This window comes from Anabrus simplex, chromosome 1 (assembly GCF_040414725.1).
Source record: "Anabrus simplex isolate iqAnaSimp1 chromosome 1, ASM4041472v1, whole genome shotgun sequence".
In the NCBI taxonomy this organism is placed as follows: Eukaryota; Metazoa; Arthropoda; class Insecta; order Orthoptera; family Tettigoniidae; genus Anabrus; species Anabrus simplex.
The window spans coordinates 732,511,297-732,532,939 of record NC_090265.1 but is presented as its reverse complement, the minus strand read 5'-3'; the positions used below and the strand labels follow the sequence as shown (position 1 = coordinate 732,532,939).

Here is a 21,643-nt window from a genome sequence, read left to right as displayed (position 1 = left end):
TATGTCACCACCCAGATTAGTTTCATCACTATCAAGTGTAAAAAATGCTTCTACCTGACTAAGAAGATAATACCTACGTTTCTTGTTTCTGGGCCTCATTTTAACACACAAACAAAGTAAAAGACCAAGGCACAAATTAAAAGCCAAATAAAATAGAAAAAATACTTAAAAGCCAGGCTGGATGAGGAAAAAAAAAGTGTTGGTGCCTAAAATGCATGAATGAATGAATGAATGAATGATTTTCTTTTTATCAGGAAACTCATGGCCATTGCTCATGGCCATGTACTGTCAACATCAATAGCTTCATGTGAAAGAGGGTTTAGTGGTATGAATTAATTTAAAAAATAAGCTCATATCTTCACTGCAAACAAGACAATATCAAGCATACAATTACCATATTATCAATCTGAATGGTCCAAGCGTAGAAGATTTTGAACTGTTAAAATCAGCTAAGTGCTGGTATTTCGAGGGAGACATGTGGGGAGTGCATAAGAAGGAGGAAGGAGTGGTGATGGCTGTAGGTATTATAAGATCAAACTGGTTAATACTACAGAGGTAAACAGTGAATTTTATTTTTATGCCAAACATCAGAAATGAAGTTCCTACGCACCATGATACAGAAGGCCAGGAATGACAAGATCTGAGAGGAGGTGGGAATAGGAGACTCCCTACTACAGAGGATCCAGAAAGGAGAACCGAAATGAGAGCAAGCAGGACTGAAAGAAGAGAATACGAAAGAGAAGTAAAAGGAAAAAGACCAGTGGGCACACCCAGAGCAAAATGGACCGATCTGGTGAACAAAGATGTCAAGGAGAGAGGACAAGATTGGGAGAAGATTATGCGAGAACAGTGGTTCATGGACAGGCAAAGATGGAGAGGCTCATACACCACACCTGGGCAACTGGAGATGGTTAACGATGATGATTATGCCTTGCTCCTAGATATTTTATATCTCCAGCCCTGTTTAAAATAGAATATGACTCCTAAAATGGGCACAAAAGGAGGGAGGGCGGGGGGGGGGTTAAAAATAAACCAAGGAAACTCCAACAGATCAAAGTACAATACCTTATTTAAATCTATGAATAGAATATTCAGAAATAAATTGTCTAGTTTCAGCCACTTAGTCCCAAGACTTATGTAATATTATTTAGTCCATATATTGTATTGAAAATTTCTTATAACTGCACTTTAATACGGAACAAAAATGAAATTTATAGCTTAGAATATTCCGTGCATGCTCATCATCATCCATCATCACTCAGTATAAGTAACAACTGATAAGTACAAGATCGCAACCATCCTCTATTAACACCAATCAGATGAGAAAACAGAATTCTCAGACCTTGCTAAAAAATGAACACGAGTTGACCAAGAGAGGTCAGACAGGAAAAATGAAAGCTGGCACAAGTAGAAGCATTGCCATACTCAGCAAGGAGCCCCACACTCCCAAGCTGAGAAGATAGACATGAAGTAAGTAATTCTGTAAATAATACCAAGACTCTTTATCTCAGAAAAAATTAACAGAACTGTTGTTATGCAAGTACACATGAAGTAAGTAATTCTGTAAATAATACCAGATGCTTTATCTCAGAAAAAATTAACAGAACTGTTGTTATGCAAGTGAAGATAGCACTTGCACTGTAGATAAGATCTTAGGAGAGGTAATAAATAACTTAATGGCTGTTTAAGTACATACTTCATAATCACAAAGGTCCATTGAGTAGGTCCACTTGATGTCCACTAGGTATTAGATATGTTTACCAAACATCTTCATTACTCGTAACTAGCACTGTGGTTTCTTTTAGGTCCATACGCTTCACCATCACCAGGTTCATCCACAGAGTTTACTCCTAACTTGGCCGTTATCTCCTCATTCCAAGTACCCTCCTGCCATTGTTCACATCATTCTCACTCTGTTCATGTCTGTTTACTTCCAACTTATGAATAAGATATCTTGAGTGACCCAGTACAGCAAAGTTGGCATGAAAGCAGACTGGTGTAAAGATAGTTTTGCAACTGCGAGCTCACTGCAGCAGCTCTGCAGCACCTTAATTTAGTCTCAATTACTACACTACCATCATGAGAGAACACACATCCTAAATACTTGAACTGATCCATCTATTCCAGTTTTGTATTCCCAGCCCAATGTTATAAGGCCAAACTGCTTACTACATTTCCACCTAACTGAATCTCTCCCTGACACTTTATACCTTTTAGTAAGTAGGCCTAATCCAAAATGAGTCTAAACAAAGATGAAAAATTACAACCTTGTCTAACCCCTGTAATTACTTTAAGCGAAGAAGTCAATTTTCCTGCACTTCCCACTGTGGCCCGTAAATGTCTGATTGCCAGCAATAATCTACCACTAATTCTATAATCCCTCAGTATGGCTAGCATCTTTTCCCTCGGTAGTCTGTCATACGCCTTCTCTACATCTACAAAACATGCTTGTAAGTGTCTATTCCTCTCGTAGCACGTTTCAAATACTTGATGCATACCAGAAATTTGGTCCTAAAAAGCAATAAATTTTCAGGTTCCACAATTTCCCATTGAAAGGAGTTAATACAGCAATAACTGTTCCAACAAGTTCATACAAACAATAATCTGGCATCCCGGTCCTAAAGTGAAACAGTTGCAAAAGTTGGTATTGAAAAAAGCAATATTGTGAACAGAAACTTGCCAGGTAATCTACCAACACAAAGCTGACATATTTGAGCAGCAGAGTGAGCTGGAACTGAACCCACCAGCTTGAGCTCAGAAGGCCAGCGCTCTACCATCTGAGCTACCGAGGACCTAGTTTCTTGTTCTGTCACAAGTAATGAACAGCTCCCTCTGTAATCAGTGTCAATTTTCAGATCTGAAGAAATCTGTTGATCATCTGACGAAATTATATAAAACATGGCCAACAAAAATGATGCCGGCAAACTGTAATAAGTCATACAATTTATTTATATTGTTATGCCCAAGTGAGGAGCACTTTCTATTAAAATAATACATTGCACAATTGGCAAAAGAAAAAGAACGAAACACTATGCTGTTAGGGCCCTCATGGACCTACACCTACCAAGCGAACGCTGCTCAGCCCACCACAAGGTGATGCATCGTCTGTACAATGAATTCTCTCAACAATAAATTATTGTTGGCTTTCTAGACGAGGTTTAGGACAATTTTATTCATTTATTTATCTCAATTTGCTTTAAGTCACACTGACACAGATAGATCTTATGGCGACAATGGGAAACAATGGAAAACCATCCTTCAGACTGCCGACAGTGGGGTTCGAACCCACTATCTCCAGAATACAGGCTCGGTTTAGCACAAGGCAATCACTCTAACCCATACTTGTTATTATGAGAAATCCTGAGGAATACACAGTTCTGCATTACGTGAAAGTGGAGATGAGAGACATGCTTGAGGGCTGCAGAGGCTCAGGGGATTTATTTTTAGACAGCCTACAACATTACAAGGTTGGAAGAACAGGAATACAGAGGAACAACCAGCACACTATCAGACATGTAATTCAACTTACCCTGTTGACCCATTCCACTCTCTCAACATCAGGAAAATAAACCTGTAACATAGAAAAAAGTAACTTAGACAATCAATCAAGCCTTATACGTAATGGAAAGGAACAAACAGTATCAAATCAAGTATAGCAATGACAGGTTAATACTACTGGGCAACCATTCTCTATTAATTAATACTAATAAACAGGGAAGGGTCACAAATGACATCAAAATGAATAACTAACTGGTTGGTATCACTCATGTCCTATACACACACCCCCTATGGAGGCAAGCTGCACGTCCTGTTATAACTACACACCAGCCGTCCTGTCATTCTTAGATCTCTGACTATACCAGGATTCAAACGCAGACCTCCGTGGACAGCAGCTAATACTACGCTATGGAGGCAGACTAAGAGGAAGTACAACTGAGCAACAAGCGTGGGTCCTCTTTTAGTCACCTCTTATGAAAAGCAGCGAATAACATGGATGTACAGTAGAGTCTTCTTAATCCGAACTAATTGGGACCGGAGTCTGTTTGGATTATGAAATTTTCAGATTAACCGGAAAACATTTTCTAATAATGATGTTAATGTTTTTACATTCCGCTAACTAATTTTACGGTTTGCAGAGACGCCTAGGTGCCGGGATTTTCTCCCGCAGGAGCTCTTTTACGTGCCAGTAAATCTACTTACACGAGGCTGACGAATTTGAGCACCTTCAAATACTACCGGACAGCCAGGATTGAACCTGCCAAGTTGGGGTCAGAAGAAAAGCACCTCAACCACCTGAGAAAAATAATTTCTACAATACAGTACAGTATATACTGTAATTTGAAATGCCCATTCTTTAGCAGTTACATTAATAAAATACTGTATAAAATTGCAGTAGGGTAGTTAAGAACCCGTAGAGGAGAAAAAGACTAAAACTAGGTTAAAACTTGTCTCCTAAAACTGCTAAAATATGGTAACGGGTTACACTTTTGCAGTGTGCCCGGGATGCGAAGAGCTGCTTGTGATGTTTATTTAATAGCTCTGCCGCTCTCTCAGTGGTAGCGCTGCAGAACGTGAACACGTGACTCACTGATGTGATGTTTATGAGACGCTGGTTTAACACCGCATCTTCGAGTATTCCAATCACTACGGCAAAAGAAACTAACAGACTAAACGACCAGTGACTGATGGTTTATAATGTGTAATTATGTTTACATTAAGTTATTCTAGTAAAATATGACTAATAAAATGCAAGTAAATCTTCATCTATAATAATATTATGTTCTTTCATTTCAATAAGGAGAATTTTTTAAAAATAGAATATTTCAGTTCGGATTAACCAGACTTTTGGATAAATGGGGTTTGGATTAACAGGACTCTAGTGTATTTTCAGATTAACTGGAAGACATTTTCTAATAATGATGTTATTGTTTTTACGTTCCGCTAACTAATTTTACGGTTTACAGAGACGCCTAGATGCCTAGGGGTAAAATTAAGGACTCCCTAGAGCAGTGGTATTCGAAGCCTAGTACACGGGGTCATCTCAAGGGGTACACAAATTCATCATAGCTTCTGTTTTCAGTGAGCAGTTTAGAAGAAGTTGAGCCAGCTCATTTTCAGAAAGAAAAAAAAAATTGATTTAGTGTTTTTGTCTACTGCTAACAAACTGTTCAATCTGAAATATGTGTCAGTTTGTACCTCCCATTGACTAGGTATGTAAAAATCCTTACTTAGGCTGCATTGCCCTTCTTTCATTTTTTGTTTCAAAATTCAGTCATTCACTTCATTTTTCAGTAGCAGTGTGTATAGTACAATAGTAATTATTGCATTAATAATTATACTTGTATATGTATCATTGCTAGACAGTGAAAACCTCTTAATTTCACTCATGAGAAAACTACATTTCTCCATCTGTCTTGTGAAGACTTGCCATGTTGGCTGAGAAGAGAAGACTCCAATATTCTAATAACTGGGCTATTGTTAAGCAATGGAAATGCCATTGCCAATCTCGGTTTTCGGTTTCTTTTGTAAACTTTACTCCAAAGGAATTACAAGGTTTCCTTTGCCCAGCGACGATATACCATACGTTATTGTTATTGCTGGGGAACAGGGTGGTGTAGCGGCTTAGCTGCTTGCCTGTAGCAACCGTGATTCGATTCCCAGTGTTGCTGTGGTGGTGTCAGAAGGGCATGCAACCTTAAATCCCCGGCTACAACTCTTTCATATCTCAGTGCGTGCAGGGACTCCTAGCATGCAGGATGAGCTGCAAAACATGACGATTATAGTCAATATTATTTGGCACCCACCAACAATCATTTTTTATTTCTAATATAACTGCAATATACTTGTACTTCAGGGGTATGAAGGTAAAACAATTGGATTTTGGGGGTAAGCCAACAAAAGCGTTTGAATACCACTGCCCTAGACCTCCCAAATCCAATACTGTTGGGGTTGGAGGAGGAGAGTCGACCCAGGACGGTTGGACAGAAAAGATGAAAGTAAGGAGCCTTACACAACTAAGTCAAAGTAGTCGACAAACCATCATTCCAAGCTGAAAGTCTCTTTGGGATATCACGGATGTATCTGTGTTCCCACCCACAGACAAAATATTGAAACGAAACAGGGAAATAATTTCAACAAAACAAAGCCTGTACAATGTGGTGTTACAGAAGAATACTGAATGAGACATTATTTGATCAGATCATAAAATGAGTATAATGATTTGAATTGTTGTTGACATGACAGTAATTTGATTACACTTAACCAGAGGAAGGGGCATACCTGCATGTGTAGTGGGATGGCAATATAAAAATATGATAAATGGGTTGTAATTGTGCAATGGTAATATACAATAATTATGTAAATGATGGGAAAGGACAGAATGTCATTGGCGGGTCCATCAATCAAACCCATGGGACAGTTTAACAGTTCCATCTTTTCAACACAAAATTTTTGCAATGCGGTTTACATTACAAATGAAACATTTATTTGGTACTAGTTTCGACCTAAGGTCAAGGTCATCATAACCAATAACACAAATTGCACAACATATCAAAAGGTCTATAAACAAAGTACATATCCTGTTAAACTATTGTGGTTTGATGCTAAAAGTTAGAAGTTGAAGATGAAAAACAGTCACAATGGTGATAAAAGTTTTAAATTATGCATAAAATTCATTAAAATAAGGCACTTAACTGGCATTGAAGGATGACTGAAGTTAATTAATCTGGATTCTGAAGATTCTTAAAACTTGCGTATCAAACGATACAAAGTTCTGATAGCTATTAGTCTTTATATGGTAGCAGTGGCATTTAAAAATTAAGTTATGCACATGCAGTGAATAATGTAGAAAGATGTTACATTGATGCCGTTCAAAGAGCTTCTAGTTTGATGTCCTTAAAAACTGAAGGCGAAAGTTGCGCATGAAGCTCAAATTATTTCTACGAAGTAGGTGGTGAAGATTCGCAGTTCAATCCAGAAACAAGTGGACCGATAAATAATAATAATAATAATAATAATAATAATAATAATAATAATAATAATAATAATAATAATAATAATAATAATAATAATCAAATTATACAAGGGCTGTTCAAAAAGGGGCCGATCGAATACCAAAAAAATAATAAAAAATCTAATGAAAATATAATAAGCGACTCACCTTGCACTGTGGTGTGTTGGACGTATTGCATAAATAATATGAAGGGAAGCATGAGTAAGAAAATTCAGGAAGGGAGGGGGAAAATGGGGTAGGGCAGATCAGAGAGAATGATGATTATGATGACCTTGATCTTAGGTCGAAACTAGTACCAGATAAATGTTTCATTCGTAATGTAAACCGCATTGCAAGAATTTTGTATTGAAAAGGTGGAACTGTTAAACTAAAACTTTTAATTTTCTATGTAACTACAGTTCAATACGGACCAATGAAATTCTCTTAACGACTCTAGCCTGTCGGACACCATAAGCCTGTTGATCTATGCTATCAAAGCTTTGTTATGTTCATCCATTCTTAAACATATTTTGAAGATAAATGTGACCAAAGCATGTCTGTTAATTACCGACTCATTGATACATTTATGACAACAAATCTGACCTTGGTGTTAACTGAACAGTGTATCTTGATAGGAGAAGGAGATGATCACAAACTACTTACATCCTGTAAACTACAGCCTGCCATCCCAGATGCCAAGGTTTAGAAAATTGACAGATTTTTGTTTTAAGATGAACTACTACTGACAACTATCTTTTTTTTTTTTTGCTAGTGGCTTTACGTCACACCAACACAGATAGGTCTTATGGCAACGATGGAATAGGAAAGGCCTAGGAGTTGGAAGGAAGCGGCTGTGGCCTTAATTAAGGTACAGCCCCAGCATTTGCCTGGTGTGAAAATGGGGAAACACGGAAAACCATCTTCAGGGCTGCCAACAGTGGGATTCGAACCCACTATCTCCCGGATGCAAGCTCACAGCCGCATGCGCCTAACCACACGGCCAACTCGCCCGGTCAACCATCCTCTATTAATACTAATGACAGGATTTTTTTTTTTTTTTCAGAATTGTCTTTTGGGAAGCTTTGATCTGAATTGGGATTTTGTCCTTGTAAAAATGCTAAAACATAGTCTCACAGTTGGCAGTGCTATGATGAAATGATAAAATAAAAATCATTACATTAGAGATTCTGACATATTTAAGAACACCACCAGCCGATTGCATCTGTTCTCACAATCGGGAGATAAGTCTCTGTGATCAGAAGAGAGGGAGGAAGGACCAAAAAGAGGGAGTCTCACGCTTAAATCGGGGGAGTTGGCAGGTCTGATCCTGTCATTAACCAACAGATCTCATTGAAGGCCTGTTTGACATGTAACGATGAATATCAAACTGGACATGCATATTCAGCAATGGAGTAACAAACAGCCATATCTGTTGTGCAGGTAGTTTGTAGTTTTCTTTCCCCACTGTGATCCAGCGAATTGACCTACGCATTCATTCTGCACAAACAATTTTTTCCAACAAAGAAATGTCCTACATGCAGGAAAAAAAAAAAGGACAGTTTTATTTTCTTCAAAGTTTATTTTTGTTTCTATGTCTCATAAAATGTACCTCAATCCTCCTCTTCACACTCACTCGCTACCTCTCTTTCCGGGGACAGCCTGCTTGGAATAGCCTGCCTCAGAGCATAAGGAATAAGCAGCACACACTATAAACTGGATGGAAGAAAAAGGCAACAGATCTAAAGAAAATACTGTGAGAAGGGACTGGAGGACACTATGGTGGTTCTCGCTTGGGGAGAACCCTCCTTCAGCTAATCATTTTAACCTTTAGGAGCTCAGAACTCGCTCTCTCCTGCCCCTTACAATAAATTCCATGAGCTGTGAAGTAGTCTGGCAAATCAAACTGGATGGAATGTATCTTTCATCATTATTAATCTATCTCAAATGTGGTGAAAGAACACACTCCACTTCTGTCAACCTATTCCTTCCAGGTCCTCTTTTATTTAGACACATTCATTTCTTTCTTGGTCAGTATCTTGCTTTCTGGATCTTTCTTAAGCCATTCTCTTGCTTCACCTTACATGTCTAAACAATTTTAACCTTGATGTACTTGGTTCTTTCTACTTCCCACCTTCTCTCTCTATTTTTCTGAAGCTCTAAACTCAGGAACTTCACTCTCGCCATTTGAAATCTGCTCTTATCTCTACTGTTTATAGTGAAACAAATTCAAATGCTCTGTTCAGAAGTAGGCCTCATGAAGGGTTCTTTTGGCTCTTATATCAATCTGGTTGTCCCTGTGGTGGTGGTGGTGGTGGTGGTGGTGGTGGTGGTGGTGGTGATTGTTTCAAGAGGAAGTACAACTGGGTAACCATCCTCTATCAACAATATTCCAAGGGAAAACTGAAGGGGTCTGACACTTTGAAAAACGAAGGCATTGACAAAAGAAAGGGAAGGGTCAAGAAGGACGTGGAAGTCTTTCATAGACTCCCTCGGTCTTTAAAATCTAATACTGTCTGGGTCGGAAAAGGACACAGTTGAGCAAAGGAGGTCGGATAGGAAAGAGGAGCTTGAGACAACTGAAAGCACTGCTACACTCAGCTAGGAGAAATATGGCCGCCAACCCACACTCCGAAGTTAAAGAGCCCCTGAGGCCCCTTTTAGTCTTCTCTTACGACAGGCAGGGGTTCCTATGGGTATATTCTGTCATCCCCACCCAGAGGAGGTTGTGGTGGTGGTGATTATTGTTTGAAGACGAAGTACAACTGGGTAACCATCCTCTATTAACATTAACCAGAGGGAAAAATGGAAGGGATCCGACACTTCAAATAATAAAGGTAGGCCCTGAGCAGTGTGCATACTTAAGGCGGAGCCTCACTTAGTGGTAGTAGTAGTAGTAGTAGTAGTAGTAGTAGTAGTAGTAGTAGTAGTATGGCCTGGTCTAGAATAACAATTTAGACCTTTTCCAAATTATAGCACCACAATATTCACTAAATAACTCAAAATTCAACTCTGAAAAGAGCCGTTTCTTAAGAAAAGCTTCTTTCTCTTCACTTTTATTAAATTCTACATTCAATGTATTCCAAACTAGCAGTGAAGAGGGGGTTCCTCTTCTGCCTTGGAGGAAAAATTTGCCTTCAAGTCAGATAGATATTTCCGCCGCCAGTGTAGTAAATTGATATTTTCCGACTCATCGGGTACTCCTAGGAAACAGAATATTAATTGTACATAGTTTTTGCCCTGGGTGTCTCCACTATTCGACCCTCTCTCCACCAAAGAAAGCTGAAGAGTGTTTGCGGATCACGGCTGTCTGCGGTTTGGTCATTCCAGGTCTGGAACTCTGGACTGTTAGATAGACAGTGTAGTCCTGTTCGTTAAAAGTGAGAAAATGTGTGGTGTTTCATTTGAACGAGTATTTCATAATATGAAAGCATTGCTTTTAATCACGCCATTCCTATTGACGTCAGTTCGGAAAACCACTAAGACTGTTTTTCTGAGGATGTAAAGAGGCATTATAATGAAAATATCCCAACCTGATTGTAACTGATGGTATGAAATTGGGTCTACCATTACAGCGAAAATTCCCTCAGTCTTCATTTGAGAAAAGATGTTTGGTGACCTCCCGTCGCGTTTCTAGGGTAACGTTAAGAGCTATACAATTTAAGATAATCTTTCTCACAACATGTACACTACCCAACCTAGAATTCTGTATACAATGTAGAATCCCGTAGCGAAGCACGGGTACATCATCTAATCTATTCCTAAATTTTTGCCATCGAGTTTTGGTACACTCTGTATATTCTCAGTAAGCATGCTTGACATGTAAATTACTATTTATTGAAATAAAAAGTTTTAATCTGACGAAGGTAAAAGGGGTCTCGCGGATAACCTTACGAGAGGTGAACTCCGAGCACTAGCTGAAGCAGTAGCGTAGCCAGGATTTCAGTTTGAAGGGGGGGGGGGGGGAGGGCATTCATCCAGAATTTTATTTTGATAGGTATCCAAACTTCCAGAGTTTAGGTGGTGAAGAATACCTAAAAAGGAAATGAGTGTCCTTGGATCCATTTAAGAGCGGTGGATTTGTGGGGATTCCGGAAGGTAAAAGTAATCTTTCCCCCCGCTTCTCCCACATTGTGGGGTCGCGAGTGCGAACTGTGCCGCACATGTGGATTTGGCCCTGTTTTACGGCCGAATGTCCTTCCCGACGCCAACCCTAGATGGAGGGATGTAATCACTGTTTTTGGTGTTTCTTTGGTGGTTGGTAGTGTAGTGTGTTGTCTGAACATGAAGAGGAAAGTGTTGGGACAAACGCCCAGTCCCCGAGCCAGAAGAATTAATCAGACGCGATTAAAATCCCCGACCCGGCTTGGAATCGAACCCGGGACCCTCTGAACCGAAGGCCTCAACACTGATCATTCAGCCAATGAGTAGAACTCCGGAAGTTAATATTAATATACGTTATATATAAAATGCTTAATAAAACTACATTCGTTAAAACTCCTGAGGTGTCTGGACTCCTTGGACGACACCCTTCCCCCCCCCCCCCCCCCCGCCCCCGGCTACCACTGTTACTCCCATCCCAACATAACTGCAGCATTTCATATATTCCGAGTACAGGTGAAATGAATGTACGAATAAACGGTTTGAGTAAAGATGCAATATTCTGGTTCAGAATAAATACGGTAATATTATTATTATAATGGTCATGTGATAAGCAATAAAGAGGTGATATTTTATACAAATAATGCGGCAAAGAAATACACATAGACACACACACGTCGAATACAGGTTTCTCGCCCTTCTTGTCCATGGCTAGATGATGAAGCCAAGAGAATGATGGCCCACCGTGACTCGTTATTTTGACATTATAAACAAACCCTAGATGACACAGACTTCGAATCTTACCGCATCTTAAGAAATCGCACAAAGCAGTTAATCAGAAATAAATAATGTAATACATTATATTTCCGGAATTTAGCTAACAACTTAAATTCTAATCGCGCATGGGACCAACTTAGAGCTCTGGGAATAGGAAAACATCAACAGAGACAGACAACTCCTGACATTCCACTTGACGAACTGAACGCTTACTTTAGTAGAATACATAATCAGCTTAACCCAATTAACTGCACCGACTCACCGCCCTCCCCTCCAGCCAATCCACCATTCAAATTTCACAATGTCACAGAAAATAAGGTTAAAACGGCTTTGTATTCCATTAAATCAAAGGCTACAGGTGTAGATGATGATATTCTTATTACTTTTATACATAACATCATGGGTGCTGTCCTCCCTATACTACTGACGCACATACTGTTTACTAAACCGAAATTTCACTTTACAATGGCGAAAAATGAAAGTATCCTCCTATTCAATACATCATATATTCCGTCATTAGACGGAGTAAACAAGTTCAGACATGTTTCGGCTCGTTTGAGCCATCTTCAGTGAAAAAATTAGGGGGGTTGGAATAATTTACATAATATGAGTTGAAAAAATACTAAAAAACATAATGAAAGCGTAAATGAAAAAACAAACAAAAGGGAGCCTATTATTAATTATTATTATTATTATTATTATTATTATTTCAAATTAACTCCTGTTTCACTGAATTTTGTTGCAATAAGTTGTTTTTTGCTCTGCATATTGATGTAAATATTGTATATTTGTGCTATTTTGTTTCCGTCTAGGCTCCCTTTTGTTTGTTTTTTCATTTACGCTTTCATTATGTTTTTTAGTATTTTTTCAACTCATATTATGTAAATTATTCCAACCCCCCTAATTTTTTCACTGAAGATGGCTCAAACGAGCCGAAACATGTCTGAACTTGTTTACTCCGTCTAATGACGGAATATATGATGTATTGAATAGGAGGATACTTTCATTTTTCGCCATTGTAAAGTGAAAACCGTCAATACGAAATGATTCTAATATCTTGTAAACCGAAATTTCCCTACTGTCTGGAAAACAGCCAATATTATCCCGGTACCTAAGAGTTTAGACCCACCTGACTATCGTCCTATGTCTAATACTTCCTGCGCTTTCTAAAGCCTTTGAACGTTTAGTATACAAGTTCTGGAATACCTAAATAAAAATGCTCTTTTGGACCCTTTGCAATCTGGATTTAAGAAGGGTCACAGTACCGCGACAGCACTTTTGAAGGTTACTGAAGACATTAGAAACGCTATGGACAAACGGCTGCTCACTATACTTATCCTTCTTGACTTCAGTAGCGCCTTTGACACTATAGTAATTCCGACTACGATAAAAGAAAATGAAACTGCTAAATTTCGACCTGGCTGCGCTTAAGGTTTTTAGTTCTAATTTGAGTAACCGTCAACACCGTGTGACAGTAAACGACATAGCCTCTAAATGGAAAATGAAACTTAGTGTTACCCCACAGGGCAGTATTCCAGGGCCCCTAATTTTCTGTATTTATATCAATGGCATACCATCTGCGACAGGAAATAACACACACCAGCAGACCACCTCTATGCTGACGATCTTCAACAATGACCTCCGACACTCAATATATATGCACAAAGAAACTCTCTTATACTAAACTGCACAAAATATCAGGCAATCATAATTAGATCACGAACATTACTGAGCTGCTCAAACAATGTCGCAATTCCGCCTATCCTACTGAATGGTAACATTATTCCCTACAGTAAAACGGTTAAAAATCTCGGCGTAATGATGAATGAAACAGTTCATTGGTCTGATTACACGAAAAAAATACGTAAAAAGATTTTTGGAGTGCTTCACCCTCTTAAACGGCAGAGAATACTCATTCTCCCTATTCTTCAACGAGCACTGAATTCCTACCTGCGATTTATTTACTATATCGGGTAATAATAATGGCGTATGGCCTCCGGGGAGGTCTTTTTCTAGTAGACGGCCTATTAGGCCTACCTAGGATGATTTCTAATGTTTAATACGCCACACACACCCAGCCCCCGAGCCGGCCGGGAATCGAACCCGGGACCCTCTGAACCGAAGGCCAGTACGCTGATCATTCAGTCAACGAGTCGGGCACTGTATCGGATACTATCAGACTGTCTCATGGCTGATGTCTGATAAACGTCGGCGTTTAGAGTGGTAGCTGAAAGTCAGACACTGTAGGCCTATATTTCTTCTAAATATCTTTTTATCATCATTTCACAACTTAAATACACGTTCTAGATTCATTCATTCTATTCCATTGCACCGCACAAATAAAATTAATAGATCATTCGCGGTGACTGTCGCCAGATTATGGAATCCCCTGCCAGCTCAGGTCAGAGAAACTAGCGTTTTTTTTTTATATTATCACGATTTAAGGTCACCTGCCGAGACTACCTGCTGAGGACAGCTGACTGAATGGTTTGAAGTATGAATGTGTGCATGCCTGAGGATTAGTCATTTTTAAGAGTTTTAAATATTAATTTATTTCCAATTCTATTGATTTATGTAGTTTTAACTATTTTAAGTATCTCAGTATTTTATTTAAGACTAGCTGATGTACCCGTGCTTCGCTACGGGATTCTCAGAAAGACTGACTTTGTGGTTTTCCTAACTGAAATCAACATAGGTCATTACAAAAACGTAAGTATGAATGTAGCGATTAAAAGCAATGCTATCATATAAAATACTCGATCAAATGGAAAGCCGCACGTTTTATCACTTTTAACGAACATTGCGGTGCCAATCTAATCGTCCAAAGTTCCAGAGCTGGGATGACCAGGCCGCAGATTGCCATGAACACTCATCTGTCATTATTCCGCTAAATATGCACACTGTTCATTCCAATCAGTACCTCAGAGTAGGGATTGAATAGCCCGCATGCTATGATGATCCAGTGTGTTACGTACCAGTAGTATCAGAAAATTTATAAACCAAGGGAATGGCATGCTAAAGAAGAAAGTTATCTAACTCGCCAGCTACTTCCCATCAATATTCAGGCAGGCTGTTACACTCTGTCCGACTGGGCGAGTTGACCGTGTGGTTAGCGGTGCGCAGCTGTGAGCTTGCATCCGAGAGATAGTGGATTCGAACCCCATTGTCGGCAGCGCTGAAGATGGTATTCCGTGGTTTCCCACTTTCACACCAGTCAAATGTTGGGCCTGTACCTTAATTAAGGCCTAAGTCACTCCTAGTCCTTTCCTATCCCATCGTCGCCATAAAACCTATCTATGTCGGTGCGACGGAAATCAAATAAAAAATACTCTGTACGCAGCAGTAATCCTATCTACCGGAGATGAGGGGCAACAGAAGACACAAAGCGCATCACGACAAACAATGGTCAATGTAATGTTATTGTTGATCAGTGTTATGAGCTTTCTATATTGTAGGCCTACACATTTAGTTTTCTTTCGACTCTTGTGATTTGTAAAATATTTTATACCGTAAACTGTAGTTATTCTCCGACTTTACATACCGATTTTCATTAAATACTGTTTACCCATTTTCTCGTTACTCGGCGCTGATATGGACTTAGTAACAAAAATTGAAATTCATGAATATCTTGGTGATCATAGCCAGTACGGTAACAATGTATAAGACATGAATAATAGGAAATTTAATACTATACAACCTTAGTTATCTAGCATTCATCGACTACACTTATTTTTTTTTTTTTGCTAGGGGCTTTACGTCGCACCGACACAGATAGGTCTTATGGCGACGATGGGATAGGAAAGGCCTAGGAGTTGGAAGGAAGCGGCCGTGGCCTTCATTAAGGTACAGCCCCAGCATTTGCCTGGTGTGAAAATGGGAAACCACGGAAAACCATTTTCAGGGCTGCCGATAGTGGGATTCGAACTTACTATCTCCCGGATGCAAGCTCACAGCCGCGCGCCTCTACGCGCACGGCCAACTCGCCCGGTGACTACACTTCTAATAAGAAATATTTGAGAATTACATTTTAGGCCTTCCCCTAAACTACCATTTCACTCAGCGTGAATAAAATAATTTACAGCCTAGACTATAGCGACTTATTTCCTGACTTTGCATACCGATTGTCATCAAGATAGGACTACTAATATAAATATTTGACAATTAAATTTTAGGCCTTCCCCTAAACTACCATTTTTCTCAGCGTGAATACAATTATTGACAGCCTAGATTGTAGCAATTTATTCCCCAACTTTGCATACCCATTTTCTTTAAAATACGACCGCTAATAACAAATAGTTGAGATTTCAATTTTAGGCCTTCCCCTAAACTACCATTTCACTCAGCGTGAGTAAAATGATTTATAGCCTAGATTGTAGCGGCTCATCCCCCGACTTCACATACCGATTTTCATTAGACCACTAATAACATAAATAGTTGAGAATTCAATTTTAGGCCTTCCCCTAAACTACCATTTTATTCAGCGTGAGTAAAATTATTTATAGCCTAGATTGTAGAGGCTCATCCCCCGACTTCACATACCGATTTTCATTAAATTCTCTTCAACCGTTTTCTCGTGATGCGTGTACATACATACATACAGACAGACAGACAGACATTACGGAAAAGTAAAAAGTGCATTTTCTTGTTACTATGGACATGACCGATACAGAAATACCATTATTTTCAAATTCTGAGCAATGTACAGACAAAACTCTTATTTTATATATATAGATTCTGATTAATATGTGGTTAAGTGTACGAGAGGGCCTGGAGCCCTAATTTCGCCACTGTACAGAAGGCACTTCTAAATAAATAAATAAATAAATAAATAAATAAATAAATAAATAAATAAATATAGAATGAAAAGTGCATGGGTATAGATATTTTGTTAGTTGGTAAATAAAAATACATGTCACAACATATGCCAGGTAGGGTTTACCTTTTAACGTTAAGAATTTCATATTTATTTACCTTGTCCTAACAGTTTCCCTCGCGGTTAGGACCGCGCAGCTGTGAGCTTTCATCCGGGGGATTCGAACCCCACTGTCGGCAGTCCTGAAAATGGTTTCCCGCGTTTTTCGATGTTCGCACCAAGCAAATGCTGGGGCTGTACCTTAAGGCCACGGCCTCTTCCTTCCCACTCCTACGCCTTTCCTTTCCCAGCGTCGCCATAAGACCTATCTGTGTTGCTGCGACGTAAAGCAAATTGTTAATTAGTTTCCCTCGCAAGCCTGGGATACAGAATATAGTAGTATACAGTTTTGTAACGCTAATATTCGTATGTATAATGTTTATTAATGTGCCAGAAACCAACGACACGGAGTTATTGCCATTTCAATACAGTTTTAAGGGCCACCGACCCAAGCCGGGATTTGAACCTGCGAACTCGGACTCAGAATGACAGCGACTCAACCAACCGAGCCACATGAAAAGGAGGCGTTTGTGATTACTGTTATAAATAGATGCAGTTAGTATTTTTTTTACAAAGGTTGATGAGGAGCATTTATTACGGCGTACGTTTTCCAACTGTCCTACATGCACGATGCCGGAAGCTAAAGAGCCTTGCAGGGGCCTATTCCACAAAAGTATGGTCTTGTACATCACAAGTAAATTCTCTAGTAACTAGTACAAATACCAGAATTTCTGTTCCACAAAAGAATTTTCTACAGTTGTACTCTACTACTCCATACTTACAAATTACCAGTGCATTTTTATAGGTATGTTCCACAAAAGTACTAGTACTTGTAATTTACTAGTGAATTGGGAACTATTCCCTACCAGTGAAAGGACAATAATATATAAATGTACTAGTGCTATTTAAATGTACTTATTTCAGATACATTTTGATAAATATGTGGTCTAGCAGAAGTGATAGTGATGGTAATGAAAATGAAAACTACCGTCTGTATAGGGAAAGAATAAACTTCCAGTTTAACACTATTTGAATACAATGAGAGTTTTAGGTTAAGCACAATACAAGTGGAAGAACTTTTGATGGATATGTATCATAGGTTGAGGTTAAGCACAATACAAGTGGAAGAACTTTTGATGGATATTTATCATAGGTTGAAACATCCTACGAACAGAAATAAATCTCTCCCTGCTAAACAACAGTTAGGCCTACTAACAACACTGCTTTGGCTAGGAAATTGTGGTCAGTACCATGGTATTGCACATATGCATGGGATGGCAAAATCTTCGCTCTGTAGGTCAATACATTCTGTGGTAGCTGCAATAAATGATATAAAATTTCCTCAAATTGTTCCCTGACCTGGAAATACTGAACAAACATGTTCCAAGAAGGACATTCCTGGAATCATTAATTCCAAGTAATTCCAATCATTAATCCAACCATTCCCCCTCAAAAGCTCCATGAGCTTTTCCAAATCAAATATTTCCATCCAACCCTGTATTTTGTCTTGTTTTTTCAGACTCTCGCTGAATGCACCGAAATTAATATCTTTCCTTCTTTCTATTTCCTTCAAAATGAATAACTTCCTTTCCTTGATACCATTTTAACAATTCATGCAGAGTGTGCAATTTTGTTACAATTAAGTTGTGCGGCCGAATGTCGTCTTTAGCGGCATCCGATTCCAAATGACAGACCAAGGTGGGTATGTCACACTATCGTGGAACATATGCGAGGATCGCGGAAGAACAGAATGGGTGATAATAACGGAGTAATTTCCTATCATCAAAGAAATAAACTGAAAAATAACATTGTAGCATTGAGAAATTCACAGAAATATTAGAGTTCTTTGAATCTTTGCTACATAACTAAACTTAAAATACGATATTAAGATTAATGAGACAAGCATAACCTAATTCAACGAAAGGAATATGAAGATAAACAGCTGATTCATGCTATGACGTAGTATGTTTATTGATATGTTGTCACTTGTAAAACTTGAAACAATTCACTAGTAATATACAAGAGACTATCAATCTTTTGTGGAACAGAAATGTTCAACTCCATACATTACAAGAACCACACTAGTAACTTGTAATGTACAAGACCATACTTTTGTGGAATAGGCCCCAGGGGTGTCGCTTCCTTCTCTGTTCACCTTTCCAAACCAAACTCCACGGCGTAACAGCCCCGAAGGGCCATCACCTGCCAAGCGACCGCTGTTCAGCCCGGAGGCCTGCAGATTACGAGGTGCCGTGTGGTCAGCGCGACGAATCCTCTCCGTCATTATTCTTGGCTTTCTAGATCGGGGCCGCCATCTCATCGTCAGAGAGCTACTCAATTATAAACACGTGAGCTGAGTGTAGCTCGAACCAGTCCTCAGATCCAGGTAAAAATCCCTTACCTGGCCGAGAATCGAACCCGGGGCCTCCGGTAAGAGGCAGACGCGCTACCCCTACACTGCGGGGCCGGCTGGTTACTTTTAGGTCTCCTTATTTTAGAATTTGACTTCAGACATCCTACATACTGACAGAGCTAAGAAAGGCATGGGATGGGGAAGATATAGCCTTGTTTGTGGGTGCAGTAGAGTTGGCCTTGAGTCTCCCGTAATCGAAGGTAGTCACCTTCATGGGGTGTTGTACCAAAGTGGTTCCTTTTTTTAAGAAGACAAATTAAATGAAGATTATACTTCTTCACAAGCGAAGAACGATATTATCAATTTTACGAACAGTTTCTATAATGCAGCCGGTTTATGTTAAGAGTACAGAAGCTATGACTGTACATGGTAACAATCAAAACCATCAATATCTACTGAAGATCCGTCACCGCAATCGGTAGGACCGGCTTTCTTTTCATATTCACCGGCGAGTTAGCCGTGCGGTTGGGAGCGCACAGCTGTGTGCTTGCATCCGGGAGATAGTGGGTTCAAACCCCACTGTCGGCAGCCCTAAAGATGGTTTTCCATATTCACAACAGGCAAATGCTGGGGGCTGTACCTTAAGTGAGGCCACGGCCGCTTCGTTCCTAATATTAGCTCTTTCCTTACCCATCGTCATCATAAGACCTACAATGCGACGTAAAGCAAATTCTAAATAAAAAAAATATTTTCACAACCTACTGGCCTGAAATTATTTTGTGGGTACGCCACTGCATCCACTCACCATTTAAGGTACAAGGTAAGCCCGAAGAATGGTTGGATACTCAAAGTACACCACCATAAATGACGCGATTATAGCTTAAAAGTATAAAGAAAAGTAAGAGACAGGATCTAGTGTTTTACGTAGAATCCATATCAATAGAACGCGACTTCCTATTTTAAAAATGTGTCATGCATCGACTGCGATTCAAGCCTGGGCTATCCTGATGAGAAGATAGAACCATTGGAACTGAGTTATCACGCCCGCCAATTACAAAATATTTACCCGCACTTTTGATGGTGCCATTTGAGGTTCCAATCAGTCCCCGGGCATTTGACAAAATACATAGGTCTACCTATCGAACTTAGGCACGCATCTGCGACTGTCTTGCTACTGTTCGAGTTTAAGAAAACGGTCATAACTTACGGCATCTCAGGGACAAAATGGTCCCTCTTCAAATAAAGTTACTTATATGGCACAAAATGGGGAACTAACGTGCAGCTCAAAATCCTGTCACAGTCTTCCCAGCGCTGCAACTTAAACACAGCACATCTCTCAACCACGGTACAACCCGAGGACCCCTAGGACATTGTTGTTTCCTGGAACCGATGTGTAAAATCTGACACGATGTTTTAAGCTTGCAACTGTTTCTTTTTTCTTTTTTTACGTCGCACCGACACAGGTATGTCTTATGGCGACGATGGAATAGGAAAGGCCTAGGAATTGGAAGGAAGCGGCCGTGGCCTTAAGGTACAGCCCCGGCATTTGCCTGGTGTGAAAATGGGAAACCACGGAAAACCATCTTCAGGGCTGCCGACAGTGGGGCTCGAACCCACTATCTCCCGATTACTGGATACTGGCCGCACTTAAGCGACTGCAGCTATCGAGCTCGGTTGCAACTGTTTCTGGCCGTGGCCACCATTATCTCGGTGGTCACGTTCCGGCCCCTTACTGAGTAATCCCTTGCTAATTGCCCTTTTCCTCGTCTTGACATTTGCCAACACATGGTTGTATTTCCAATACTGAGGCCTCGTAATTGTTTTCCTTTCATTCAGGTAGTACAAATATGGAGAATGATGTATGGCCCTATTGAGGCTTGCTAGTAAGATTCTTTGTCGCTACGTTAATTTAACATTTCGGCGTAAGTTTTTAAGTTGCTCGTGCCGTACGTAAAACAACGGCATAAAATACTGATTTTTAAATGTTCTCTAATATGTGAATGCTGGGAATATTAAGTAAAAATTAAAAAATCGAAAATTAAAACTCCGGCATTCCCAGGTTAAGTTTTTTTGTTACATTTTTGCTTTACGTCGCACCGACAGATCTTATGGCAACAATGGGATAGGAAAGGCCTTGGAGTGGAAAGGTAGCGGCCGTGACCTTAATTAAAGCACAGCCCCCAGCATTTGCATGGTGTGAAAATGGGAAACCATGGAAAACTATTTTCAGGGCTGCTGACAGTGGGGTTCGAACCCATTATCTCCCGGATGCAAGCTCACAGCTGCGCGCCCCTAACCGCACGGCCAACTCGCCCAGTAGTTACCTCTTATGATGGGCAGGAAATACCGTGGATGTTATTCTACCGTCCCTACCAGCAGGGGGAACCACAGGGTGGTAAAATGAGCATCTTTTCTGAAGCCTGTAGAGGACTATCTCTTGTTTTAACAATGCGAAGATACTGGATGTGGTTATCTTCTAGTTGCCAGCTGATGGCTGTAAAAATCATTTTCA

At 39.7% G+C, this 21,643-nt stretch overlaps 1 protein-coding gene across 3 annotated transcripts in view; it reads right to left on the bottom strand.

Annotated features, from left to right (window-relative positions):
* Esyt2 (extended synaptotagmin-like protein 2) overlaps positions 1-21,643 on the bottom strand; it is a 297,125-nt gene that overhangs the window by 265,635 nt on the left and 9,847 nt on the right. For all 3 annotated transcript variants that reach the window (XM_067136116.2, XM_068225186.1, XM_068225187.1), the window contains exon 2: positions 3,530-3,571. In XM_067136116.2, the coding sequence (XP_066992217.2) occupies positions 3,530-3,571 (42 nt within the window). The remainder of the gene's footprint in view (positions 1-3,529; positions 3,572-21,643) is intronic.